Here is a 13645-nt window from a genome sequence, read left to right on the forward strand (position 1 = left end):
TCCTCCGCGCTGCGCGGGGAGCGGGTGAGGCCGAGCAGCCCCGCAGCGCCCCCCACGCTCCTGCTGCGGCGAGAAACGGGGCTCTGGGGAGAGCGAGGTTCCCCCGGGCCGGGCCGGGCCGGCGGGCGGCGGCCCCTTTGTCCCGGCTCCATCCGGGCCCCGCCGGGGTGGGGGGGGGGGGGCGGCGCCGGTCGCTACGGAAATGGCGGCGTGGGGGCGGGCGCGCGCGTTGCCAAGGAAGTGCGTCACGGCGGGGGCGGGGCCGCGCCGCCGCTTCCGGTGCCGCGGGAGGAGGCGGCCGCGCGGCTCCATGGTGACGGCGCAGGTGAGTCCGGCCCGGCCCCGCCACCCGCGCCTGTGCGGCCCGGGGCTCGCCCCGAGGGGCCGCCGCGGCCCGGGGCGCTCACCCCAGGCCGGGTTCGCCGGTACCCGCCGCCCCGCCGGTGTGTGACGGCCCCGGGCCCCCGCTGCCCGTGTGGCAGCCCACGCGTGGGCCGCGGCCTCGCCCGCCGCGTGTCGGGGGCTGCCGGGGGCGAGGCCGCGGGCGGGGGGCCCCGTTTGGGTGGGTGTCGCCGTGCGGGCGGGTCTCGATCCCCCCCCCGCACCCCACCCCGTCTCTGCACCCCCCACGGACGCGGCCCGTTGTCCCTCGAGCCCCTTTGCTGCTGGGCCCCGTGTCGCAGCTGCGAGGGCGGTGGGTGTCGCGTGGGTCAATCCCGGGGTCCCCGGCTGGAGCGGGGCTGCCGTTCCCCGCCGCCTCCCCGCGGGACGCCGCGCTGAAGCAGGGGGAGGTGGCCACGGGCAGTCGGTGAAATCGGGGCGCGCGGCTGAGGGGGGCTCGGGGGTGTCCTGATGGGCCGGGAGGTGAGAACACCGAGAGGGACGGCTGGCCGAGGGACGAGCGAGACGCAGGAGGTTAAGCCAAGACGTTCGGAAGCCACAAATATTTGGAAGATTTGAACTGCGAGAAAGCGACGGCGTTGGCTTTAAGCGGTACCTGGGGCTGGGCGGGGGGAAGGGTTTGGGCGGTGTACCAAGAAAACCTGCCCGAGATCTTTAAACTCAGGCCAGGGAGCGGAGAGGCCTCAGGCCTTCAGCTGGCCAGCGGGTAGGTGCGAGGTGGCCGGGGGAGCGCGGTCAGGCCCCAACGCCCGGGCGTTTCTGAGGAGCGGCGCTCACTTCAGCGTATACCGAGGTTGTGGCCTCGCTTGTTTTTTCAGTTACAACCTTGTGTTGCCCAAAATAAACACAAATGCTCAGATTTCTGCCCGCCCTCCCCTCTTGGTTCATCTGGAGCCCACTTTCAAGTGTGTTTGTCTCAACCTTGGCCTTGATCCTTAGGGGCCTGGCCCAGTCGCTTTAGGCTGAACTAATTGCATGAACGAGCCCCCCCGAGCAGTGGCCAGTGGCCTTCCCAGCTCTTGTGGCCATCCCTGCCCTGCTCCGGGCAGCTCAGCCGTTGCTGTGAGGTTTCTAGGGAATGACAATGCTGGCAACTCATTGGTTTTATGTTTCAGTTACGCACTGGGGTAAGTCTGAGAAGAAACGTCATTTTTGATGCTTTCAGTAAACTTCACAGCAGTAGCTAAAATAATCGGAGATGATTCGTGATAGTTTGTTATGAAATAGCCCAAATCAGGGGTAACAGAAGTTATTTGTGACTGTAAAAAGAGACTTGTAAGTGAAACGGGGAAAGGTGTGAAAAGATTATCAAGCTCACGTTGATGAGATATACCCAGAGGAACAGCAAATATGCAATACAGTTTCTGTTCAGCGTGTGCCTCTGCCAAAGCTGCCGCAGGGGACACGCTGGGTATTTCACTTCTGACTTCCCGGTGAGCGTGTGGATGGCGATGTATACTCTTGTAAAAAAAAAAATAAAAAATAAATCTATGTGAAGATTAACTTAATTCTGATCATTTACTGTTAGTCACAGTTGCTTACAAAAGTGGTACTACTCATCAAAGCAGTATTTTAGATATTAATTATATAAAGTCAAGGCTTTGCTTTTCAGACTTCATACCTCATTTAAGTATTTGCCAATGTCAACATTCATGGTTACTGCAGATAAATGAAGCAGCAGTTGTTACCTGAGCTTGTCCAAAAAAAAAAGTTGGCTTTTGTGAACTTGAACTACAGGAATAGCTGTGGTGGATACGGAAGGAGAACCGTGTGTTTGTATAGCTAACTACTCATGATGAGCAGAGCAAGAGCTGCTTCTTGTGATTCTGCAAGCCTTGTCCCCGTTTCACATATCCTTCCTCTGTTGGTATTTGGAATGCATGTTCTGTGGGTCAGACAGTAAGGTTGTCTTTACCTCCTAATTGACGACTCCAAATAAACGTTTTTATTCAGCAGTGATCCAGAATTCCTGTAGCAGTTTGAATTCACAGTGCAGGCTGTAAGTGCTGCTTCTGGGTGATTGTCCAGTTTGGTCAATTCAAGGCACGTTCCCCATCTTCCTCCTGGTAGCCCCCACGTGCTTTCGCAGGAATAGTGAGGAGCAAGGAGTTTCCCTTCACAAAACCAAGGAAATTCCAAAGGCCGTATTGAGGTTTCCGTACAATTCTTAATTATTTTTACTTGTTATTCTTTGTGGTGCGGATTGACAGTCAGGATTTTGGCCTAGAAATGTTGTGCTTCCTTTCTCAGCCCTCTAGCTCTGCTCCTGAGGTTCTCTGTCCCCTTATTTGAGAAGCTCTCCCGAGACATCCAATTACTGAATAAAAAACAATTAGATAAAATCCGTGGGTTGCTGCAGATCCAGCTGGTAGTGGAACAGCCAGAATGTCCTGAGGAGGCCAGACTGAACGTGTGCCAGCACTACCTGGGGCTCCCAGCCTGCATTAGTTTTACATTTAGTTCCAGTTGGCAGAAGGATCTCAGAGCTTTTCCTGAAAGATACTTTGGGGAAAAAAAAGCTTGTTAGAGATCACACAACACCCCAGAAGCTGTGCCATTTTGATCTTCCATGGAAGGCTGTCGCTTTAGCAGCAGCACAGTCTTTTTGTTTTGAATGGCAGCTCATTGTGCTAACGGGGATGCAACAGAGAGTTGCCCCCTCTCTACCCAGTCATGAAGGACTCGGGTCTGTGGACTGGGTTTATGAGTTTAGACTGATGCTGAGTCTTGTAAACCTGGTTCAGTTGGAGCACCAGAGCAGGAGCATGGGGTGTGTTTCAGCAGGTTAGTGTGCTTGGGCAGAGCCGGCTTTTATGGGAACTCCTGATAAAAGTATATTGCCAAAAGAAAAAAATAATAGCATAGATCTGTGTGACAGGTGTGCTTGAAATATCTAAAACAAGTACAAGTGCCTGCAGTAAAAGCAGAAGCGCGAGTTCCAGCTGAGGAGGATGCTCCTGTCCGCTGGCAGGATCCTTTCGCAGAGGGCAGTTGTGTTACAGACAGAGGAGGGTCGGCTCGAAGGACTGAGTGCTTTATGATATTTTGATAAGGAGTGATATGGAAGGAGCTTAAACTCACCCTCAGAAGCCTGAGAAGGGCAAATCCTGGCACACCCTGATGTCCTGTGGCTGCTTGAGCATCAGGCGAGGCGTAAGGTGGATTACTGCACCTCTGTCACTCTCCTTGCCCTCCCTGCCCAAGGCGCCTGGGGAGTGCTGCTCTCTGGTTTAGGTGTGCTGGTGATACTTGGGCAGAAAGTACAAATGCAGCGGTCAGCGTGGAGTGGGCAGTTTGGAAGTGGAACAGAAAGACGTTTTGACATAGGTTTTAAACCTTCAGTGGCAGGACGGTCCTGATGACACATCACACGTGAGGGGATTCTAGTATGAATGTCTCAAAAATATGAGAAGTTTTCATCAGTGCATAGGAGGTGTAAGAAGAGTCAACTCTGAAAATACGGTACTGAGAATTTACAATCTCTCTTGAATTTCGGTAGGTGGGTGAAGCTCTTATTCCAATCACCTAAGAGATTCCTTTTCAAAAGCCTGAGCAATACGGAGAGAACAAGCCCGTGCTGGATTTTCCAAGTGTGAGATTTAAAACAAAAAGCCTGACTGCAAAGGGAATCAATGGCAAAGTGTTATACGCTTTTCATAGTTTAAAAAGCATTATCGCTATTTTTAAGGGTCAGGAAAAGGATCTCTGCCAACTGTGATTTGATGAGGATGTTTTGCAGCAGAGCTTGTGGAGATGATACCATTTGATGGACGGGTTTGGTTAGATAACACCGTCTCAGTTCAGGCCTTTTTAAAGTTTTCATGTTGTACGTTATTTCTGTTCTTCAAAATCCCTCGCAACTTAATGCTAAGTGCTGCTCGAATAGATGAGCCGAATCTTTGGCTTTGTGCAAAATTGTCACCTGCAGAAAACTTCCTTCAGATATTGCTCCTTTGTTTCTGTTCTAGGTTTCTAGCACGGGATCATCCACCGATCGCATCGCGCCAGCCACAGGCCCGCTGCCATGTCTAAGTTAAAGAGCTCTGAGTCGGTGAGGGTGGTGGTGCGGTGCCGGCCGATGAACAGCAAAGAGAAGACGGCTTCGTATGAAAAAGTTGTTAACGTGGATGTCAAGTTAGGGCAGGTCTCGGTGAAGAATCCGCGGGGAACATCTCATGAACTGCCTAAAACTTTCACCTTCGATGCTGTGTATGACTGGAATTCCAAGCAGGTTGAACTCTACGATGAGACCTTCAGGCCTCTCGTGGACTCTGTCCTGCAAGGATTTAACGGGACAATCTTTGCGTATGGGCAGACTGGGACAGGGAAAACGTACACGATGGAAGGGGTGCGTGGCGATCCTGAAAAACGAGGGGTCATCCCCAACTCCTTCGATCACATCTTCACCCACATCTCTAGATCTCAGAATCAGCAATACCTAGTTAGAGCTTCTTATCTGGAAATATACCAGGAAGAAATCAGAGACTTGTTATCAAAGGATCAGTCCAAGCGGCTGGAGTTAAAGGAGAGACCAGACACTGGTGTCTATGTCAAGGATTTGTCCTCCTTTGTCACGAAAAGCGTCAAAGAGATAGAGCACGTCATGAACGTGGGAAACCAAAATCGCTCCGTTGGTGCCACCAACATGAACGAACACAGCTCTCGGTCTCATGCCATTTTTGTGATCACTATCGAATGCAGCGAGTTAGGACTCGACGGAGAGAATCACATCCGTGTTGGGAAACTCAACCTGGTGGACCTTGCGGGCAGCGAGCGGCAAGCCAAGACTGGAGCGCAGGGGGAAAGGTTAAAGGAGGCCACTAAAATCAATCTCTCTCTTTCGGCTTTGGGCAACGTTATCTCTGCCCTCGTAGACGGCAAAAGCACACATATTCCGTACCGGGACTCGAAGCTGACCAGGTTACTTCAAGACTCATTAGGTGGCAATGCCAAAACTGTGATGGTGGCCAACATAGGCCCCGCCTCTTACAACGTAGAGGAGACTCTGACAACGCTGCGATACGCCAATCGTGCCAAAAACATCAAGAACAAGCCGCGAGTGAATGAGGATCCTAAGGATGCTCTGCTACGAGAATTCCAGGAAGAGATCGCTCGGCTCAAGGCCCAGCTGGAAAAACGGTCTATTGGCAAAAGAAAGAGGAGGGAAAGGAGGAGAGATGGTGGGGAAGAGGAGGAGGATACTGAAGAGGGTGAGGATGAAGGAGATGACAAAGATGACTATTGGAGGGAGCAACAAGAAAAGCTGGAGATTGAGAAGAAAGCTATAGTTGAGGATCACAGCTTGGTAGCAGAAGAAAAGATGAGACTGCTGAAAGAGAAAGAGAAGAAAATGGAGGACCTGAGGCGAGAGAAGGAAGCAACGGAAATGCTGAGTGCTAAAATCAAGGTAGAATTCTTCCTTGTCGTGCTTTTTGAAAGCAACTTATTCAGGCTGTGGGGAGAAAAGAGGGTTTCCCAGTTTGGAAGGTTATATCACAGGAAGTTTCCAGGATAGTGATTTGTGTTTAGATTGGAAGATTTTTGAAATAAACTATTTCTAGACAAAAGTTGAAATCTCCAGCATTAATTACATATTTCAATATTCATGAGCTGTTGCATTGTTCTTATGTGCTGATCTTGTAGGATCTTAAGCAATCAGCACAATAAAATGTGATGATACATCTTCTCACAAGCTGTGGCACAAAGAAGCGCTTCATTCTGTCACAGATCATTAACAAGTTTTGTACGGGAGAGCACACGTCTCGGTTCTTCAGCTTTGCCACACGTTACAGCAATGCGTAATTCTAAACATTATTCCCCCAGCTTTATAGGAATTTTAAGAAATAGTAGTTCTTGTAGCAGCTGACTTGAAAGAGAAGGTTAAATAAGGGAGCTGCCCCGAAGAAGCTGTATCCATGTGACAGAAAAGTTACACTCTGTTCTCACTGAGAGAAACTTGACCTTGGTTTTCCCTTTCAGGCGATGGAAAGCAAGCTTCTGGTGGGAGGGAAAAATATTGTGGATCACACAAATGAACAGCAGAAGATCCTGGAGCAGAAACGACAGGAAATTGCAGAACAGGTACGAGGAAGAACATTTGCTATTTTCCATAAAAAGCCTAGCTGCACAACTTTTGTAAAACATTGTGTCAGGAGAAACTGTAAGAAGATTTGCCCAGGGTTAAACCTAAAATTGGTTTAATGGCAACCATTAATCTCAAAAGACGGGGGAAGAGCTTGTGTGCTATTTGTCATTGTAGGAAATACATAAAGAAGATTTATAATAATTTTCACATTAAAGATTTATGTCCTATCTTGACTGGAGCTGTCTGTAAGTGAAGAAAGAATTGGAAAACCTCAGAGAGTGACAGTTCAGCCATTAGCTCAAGGGAGGGATGTTTACTGTGTGATAGAAGTTTATTTTCCATTGTGTATCTTGGTGATTCTGGAAGTGTGATGACTAGTATGAACGGATAAAAAAAAATAAATAAACATGACATTTGATTCCTTTTGAGCACTTATTCATGCTATCTGGTTTTAGTAGCAAAATAAGGACAGGGAAGAGTTAATGCTTCTGGTATTTCTGAGGCAAGAGATAGGAAGAACTAGAAGGTAAAGCAAAAGCCCTGGAACCCAGGGAAGTAAAAACATCCTGAGTGTTGGTTTCACGTACGTCAGCCTGGAGGTGACAGTGTAATTGTGGTCTTTAATGTTGTACATCACCTTCTTCAGAAACGTCGGGAGCGGGAGATCCAGCAACAGATGGAAAGTCGGGATGAGGAGACACTAGAGCTGAAGGAGACCTACAGCTCTCTTCAGCAAGAGGTGGACATAAAGACCAAAAAGCTCAAAAAGGTAAAACGAAAATGATTCCATGTCTAGGAATAAAATCGACTTGTGTATGGAAGCGCAGGGAACATTGGCAAGTTATGACTTTGGCTCTTGTGGTCTGCTCCAGTTATTTTCCAAGCTGCAAGCTGTGAAGGCAGAGATCCATGATCTCCAGGAAGAGCACATCAAGGAGCGCCAGGAACTGGAGCAGACCCAGAATGAGCTTACCAGGGAGCTCAAGCTAAAGTGAGTCCCCTCAGCTCGCTGCCTGCTGTTAATGTAACAGAGATGGTTTCTTTGGGTGGGGAGCGGAGGGACTGCATTGCACGTGCTTGTGGAACGAGATTTAAACGTGAAAAAACTCAAATGTTCCTCCTTTTCCAGGGCTGTATTAAGTCAGTGGGAGAGGAGCAGTGGAGAAAGTCATCTGCTACTTACATTTCTTGTGTATTTCTCATTTTTGCGGTTGCATGTAGGCACCTGATTATTGAAAATTTTATTCCTTTGGAAGAAAAGAATAAGATCATGAACAGATCATTCTTTGATGAAGAGGAAGACCAGTGGAAGCTGCATCCCATAACCCGTCTGGAGTGAGTGTACTTCTCATCTTTTCTTGAGATGGAATTGTAAGTCACGGAAAACCCTCTGGCTGTCAGGAACAAGGAACCCCAAAAGAGGGATTGAATTGGGCATTTCGACTGGCCTTCTGGAGTTTGTAGCTTTTTGCTGCACAATAATCATAACAAAAAAAAAGTTATTTCTCTTAGTAGGTTGAATAAAATCAGAATACGCAGTTAGGAGAGTTCTTGGAAGATAAGGATTTTTCTTCTTGATGAGCCCAATAATTATAGGTAAATGGTATGTAATATAATTAAAATAGTAGTAAATTCCTATCATTTATTTTTTGGTTTAGATAGTAAAGCCCTCAAAATAATAATAATTATTGTTGTTGTTATTATTATTATTTGAGCTGTGGCCAGATCTGCCTCTCTGCATATTAGGTTCTCCACAGCAGATTTAGGAAGCTGGCTGCAGCTGAGTGCAGCTGCGGTCTGTGTAGTGAAAACACGTAGAAATCCTCCCCTTTGAGCAGGGAGCAGGTGGGGTAAGTGTCCTCCCTTGTCTCTGACTGTGGAAAGCTCTTCCTGCAAACGCAGCCTCGGTGGTTTCTGCTCTCTTGAAACATATTTCTGCGTGGAATTTGCAGATGTTTTCGCTCATGAACTCTGAGAGGAGTCTTTGGGTTTGGTTTATAATAGAGTGAGTATCTATTTGTCTCTAGTAACCAGCAGATGATGAAGAGACCGGTCTCTGCTGTGGGATACAAAAGGCCGCTGAGCCAACACGCCAGGACGTCCATGATGATTCGTCCAGAGGCCCGGTACAGGGTAAGCCCAGAGGCGGTTGGTTACAGCCCTCAGGTGTTCCCCTCCTGATCCGGGCAACGCAGCGTTCAGAGCATTGATAGTTCTTCTGCGGGATGTTCATTTTTACAGTGTCCTCCGTACGTTTATAACGTAATTCAGAATAAGCTTCTGGAGGGAAAAGAAACAATTTGTATGAAAACATGCAGACGTTGATTCTGCTTTTGCTGTCTCAGGCAGAGAACATCGTGTTACTGGAGCTTGACATGCCCAGCCGGACGACGAGAGACTACGAAGGTCCAGCCATTGCTCCCAAAGTTCAGGCGGCTCTAGAAGCAGCTCTGCAGGATGAGGATGAGATACAGGTGGACGCTTCAACCTTCGAGAGCACTTCAAATAAAAAATCAAAACCCAGGTGAGTTGGACTTTTAGGCAGCAGAGTAGCCGACAGCAGAGGTGCGAGTAGAGCCGCTGTCTGCCGGCACTTCTTGTCAGTGAAGTTAAGGTGAGCTTGGCTGTAAAGCAGAGAAAGGAACACAGGACAGAAGAAAAAGCTGAGACTAGTTAGAGAGTAAAGCCAGTAAAAAAAAAGAGCTTTTGGAAGATTAATTTTGATGAGTAACAGGCAACATTGTTGGGGCTTTTTGTTTATTTTTTCATTTTTACTTCTTCAGGCCCAAAACTGGAAGGAAATCAGGGGGACCCTCTTCAGCAGGCACCCATAGTTCTCAGCTCTACCCACAGTCCCGAGGGCTGGTTCCAAAGTAAAACCAGCAGATCCTCTCCAGGGCGCCAACAGCCTTTGCCTTCTGAGAGCAGAGACAAGTAGAAACCTGCAGAGAGCTCCCGGCCAGCCTCCAGCCCCTCTCCCCTGGAGATGGCCTCTTTGCTCTTTAACTGACTTGTGCCAGTCCAGGTGCACTGAGCCACGGGAAGATAACGTGCTTGCAATTCAGCATTTGGCCTCTGTGGGAAACAGATTTTAGTTAGGAAATCAGAAATGCATGAGGTACGTTAAAGTGTATTAGAAGCAATGGGAAGCATGGGGATCACCTCACAGCACCGCCGCCTCTCCTTCTGCACTCGCCCTTCTGCTGCACTGAGCTTTTTCTGCTGTTGGGCAATAAGAAGACAGAGTTGAAAGTCATCTCAACGGAACCACCGCTCCAGAGCTCCATAGTGAGGACCAAATGAGGGTAAAAAGCAGAGGATCTGTTCAAACTTGACTAGGTGCATAGTTTTTCCTCGTCCTGCTTGAGACACTGGCGGCATCATTTGGGGTCAGGCAGCTGGCGTGACCGGGCAGGACGGCAGCACGGCCTCACCGCCCGGGAGCTGGGCTCCCCTTGGAGCGGGAGGACAGAAAAGGGGCCTCGAAAGCAACTCTGCGCTCCCGAGAAAGGAGGCGGTGTAGGAACTGAAGTCCCTTCCTTGTTTACAGGCCTAAGTAAGAGCTCCTCTAACCTGACCTCCTACAGACCTCACCCCCACCACCGGGAACCACCTTCTCAAAGATCCGACCCACGCCCCCGCGCCAGCTCCGCAGCTTGCTGCCTCCCTCCTGCCTCCGCCTTCGCCCCTGGCCTTTGGCAGCAGTGGCCGTCAGAAGCCCTTTGCTGCGGGGTGCTGGACGGCCGTTTCCTCCCGTCTCCCGCTGCTCCCGGGAGACGCAGGCTCCTGGCAGGCTGCCGGGCTGGCTCCGCTCCCGCCGTCAGCGCCGGGGCTGCCGGGGGCGCGCGCTTCCGTCCCTTCCCGTGGTGTCCGAGGAGGTTCAGCGTTCCGTACCTACGCTGGCGGCTTTCCCAGCCCCCGCAGAGCCCGCTGGGAGTGGAAGCACATGGAACCGAGCCTGGGTAACGGAACTGGTTGGTAATTCCAGGGGTTTTACTTTGAAAACAAGGGAGGAAGAACTCCTGCTTTTTGACGGTCTCTTTGCAAAGCTGCCCTAGGACTGAGGCTCCGGTAACGCCGCGGGCTCCCGTGGCAGGGCAGGGGGAGGTGGAACTGCCACGCTAAGGACAGAGTAAGGTGTCCCTGTCTAGTGTCTCACAGCCCATTCATAAGTTTTAGTTCACTGTATATCGAGACGTGGGATGTTACTTTTTCTGGTTGCCGTTGGCTGTCATCCTGTGAATGTTTTTACCTATTTCCTCTCCCTCACTGACGACTTCCTCCAGCCTGACATGTGTGAGTGTCTGAGGACTTACCTGGTTTTAGAAATGCTCTGAGGTGTGGACTCTGCCCTGTGAAGTGTCCGCTGAGTGACCTCGCCCAGGCCCCAGAGCTCCGTCCTCTCCAGCCCCCACGCGCAGAAGGAGCCCAAGGCCGTGCAGCTCACCCCGGCATCCTGCGGGCACGGTGCCCCGGTGAGCCGCCTCCCCCCTGGGCCCGCTGAAACCCCAGCTCGGCTGCTTGGATCCGTGGAGTGCTCCTCTGGACCACAAGAGTAATATATATATACGCATACATGCATATATACATATATATGTATTAGTTTTGGTGGAGGAAAGAGGAGTTCGCTTGTAATTGAGAGAGCGGGCATCTGACAACTTCCTTCCAACCTGAACATGGAAACTTGGCATCATCTTCCTTTTTACAAAGCACTGTTTGTGCACAGGGAGCCTTTTAATTGGCTCTTGTTGCATATTCTAACGTCACCCTCTCTTCCCTCTCCTTCCTCTTTCTCTCTAGCACATAATCTTCTGTATTTGGACATTTTAAAAGATGATTGTGTGGTGTAAGTGCTCAGAGAACTGAAATGAAACAAGGGGAGGGGGTCTAAAATCTGAAATAGCAACAAGATACGTAACCACGTCTGTGTACATACCTACGTTACCCGTATGTTTTCTGTGAATAAGGCATACACAGACCCCTCTGTGTCTGCACATACGCACACTCTTCCCTGGTCGCTGCTGTTCCGTAGGGAATTCTCTGTTAAACTCGTGTGCTGGAAACTTCCCCCTGTGGCAGGACTGGTACAGTGGAAATGGCCACACAAACCCCGACTGTTCTCGTCTTAGTGTTGATAAGCTAGCTGGTTAATATGTCAGAAAGGCTCTGCTTTTAATTCTGTAGAAATTCATTAGCAAGGTGAAAGAAATTCAGTAGGGTGGAAAAAGAATAAAACTGCGTATTTAGTCCTTGTATTTAAATTGGAGCTGTGGTTGGAGATTTGGTTAGTGTGTTCAGGAGCAATCGCGGATTGTTACTGTTGGAGTCTCACTCCGATGGACTTACCCTCGCCCAGATACTCAGTGGCACTGATATTAAGATAAAATACATTGTCTTAAGCTGTACAAAACGTACTGAGCTCTGGGTTGAAATTTTTAAGGAACATTCCTGCCGAGTTTGCCCCTCTCTGGTGTTATCTGAACCATCTGGGCTTCCTGCAGGTGAATGGCCAAAGGAAATCCAGCCGGCTCCTGAAGAGGCCCTCGGGCAGCGTGCGCCCTCGTAGTTTCTTCGTGGCAATGTTTAACATCCTTCTCATCTCTGCTCTGCTCTGTATAATGGCATCTTTTTTTACAAAAACTGACGTGGAGCAGAAGTCGGCCCTCGGTTCTGGGAGCAAGCACTGCCTGACACCACGGGGGCAGAGGAATTAAAGCACTTTCTGAAAATCCTTAACATAGGTCTGGCGCCTTTTTAAAAATATTTGCATGCTGCTTGAATCTTCTAAACCCCATCCCCCCTCTGTCACAGCATCTCGGGCCACGCTGATGCGTTATAGAGATCAGACTCGTGTCGAGTGTCCTTGTAGGTGGTGTAAGCCTGCCTTCCCTGAACAGGGTGCTTGCCAGGTGCCGGCGAGACACCTGCAAACTGGGATCTGTCCTGCTAACTGGGATCTGGTTAACACACGCCAGGCTGTCATCACTCCCGTGCCGCTCCCGTGCATCTGTTTCTGCTGCATTAAAACACAAATTGGAAAAGTTAACCTGCCAAAGCCATCATCGGATGCGGAGAAGGAAATGAAATGAGAACGCTGGTCCTGTGCGCTGCACCATGCAGGGGGGGGTTTAAGCTCTCTGGGGTCCAGGCACTTCCTACCCCCTTCAGGCCCCTCTTTGGTTTTGAGGCGAAGTGCCCAGGCGCTCCCCGCGGGCACCGCGGCCGCGGGAGAACTCGCAGCTCCCCTGGAGATTCACCCATCTCCGCCTTCTCCTAGGTGGTCTGTAGACAAAGAACCTGTCAATAGTTCTGTCCATAGTTTTACAGCTTATATTTATTTGTATCATTTCTTTTGTCTAGGAATGTAAAGTGATCCTAAAATACAACGTCTAATAAAGTCAATGAGATTTATTGCATCTATCAAAACGAGCCTGGTTTTCATTCCTGATTTCTAAGTAACGGCAGCGTTTAGCAACTTCATGTTTGACGGCACCTTTTCTTTTTCTTCAAGAAAAAAAAAAAAAAAAGGCCTCTGGGTGAACTAAATTATTATTAAGCGGTAAAATGTAACCAGGAGCAGCAGCGCCGCCTGGCACATGGCACCTCAGGGACCTGCCCGGGGCCCCCGGCCGGGCCTGCACCCCTCGGTGCTTCTCGCTAGAGGGAAGCAACGAGAGCTGCGTCGGTAACGGAGGCGCGGAAGGACCCCGCCGGCAAGCGGGGGCGACTGAAGTAATTCCCACCACCGACCTCGCTCCTGAAACGCGAGTAGCCGGAGCCCTCAGCCGGGGAGCAGCGAGAAGCCGCGACGGGGGCCGACATCTTCACGCCTCAGCCGCGAACCCCCCGCCTCGGCTTTCCGGAGCCCGCTCGGCCAAGCCTGAGGCCGCCCAGGCCCGGGCGGTGCCGCCGCTCCCGCCGCGGCCCGGGGGAAGCAGCCCGGCGGCCATGAGGCGCGGGCGGGGCCGGCGGGCGCTCCCGGCATGCCGCGCGGCGCGGGCGGGGCGCGCCGGGAGCTGTAGTCCGCCGGCGGGGGCGGGGCCACGGCGGGGCCGGCGGCGGGAACTACAACTCCCGGCAGGCTTTGCGGTTTGTTTTCCTTCAAACCCGGCTCCGCCCCTTCGGTCGCGGCGCGCGGGGGCCCGTCGTGTCCCGCCG

General features: G+C 50.8%; 1 protein-coding gene across 1 annotated transcript; it reads left to right on the plus strand.

The window, feature by feature from the left end:
• Positions 1-252: 252 nt before the first annotated feature.
• Positions 253-13400, plus strand: KIF3B (kinesin family member 3B). The gene is made up of 9 exons (XM_074920084.1): positions 253-325; positions 4371-5809; positions 6382-6483; positions 7134-7256; positions 7360-7478; positions 7709-7822; positions 8515-8620; positions 8833-9011; positions 9271-13400. The coding sequence occupies exons 2-9, from the start codon at positions 4427-4429 to the stop codon at positions 9362-9364; spliced, it is 2220 nt and encodes a 739-aa protein (XP_074776185.1). The 5' UTR covers positions 253-325; positions 4371-4426; the 3' UTR covers positions 9365-13400.
• The last annotated feature ends 245 nt before the right edge of the window (positions 13401-13645 follow it).

This window comes from Athene noctua, chromosome 16 (genome assembly GCF_965140245.1).
Source record: "Athene noctua chromosome 16, bAthNoc1.hap1.1, whole genome shotgun sequence".
Classification (NCBI taxonomy): domain Eukaryota; kingdom Metazoa; phylum Chordata; class Aves; order Strigiformes; family Strigidae; genus Athene; species Athene noctua.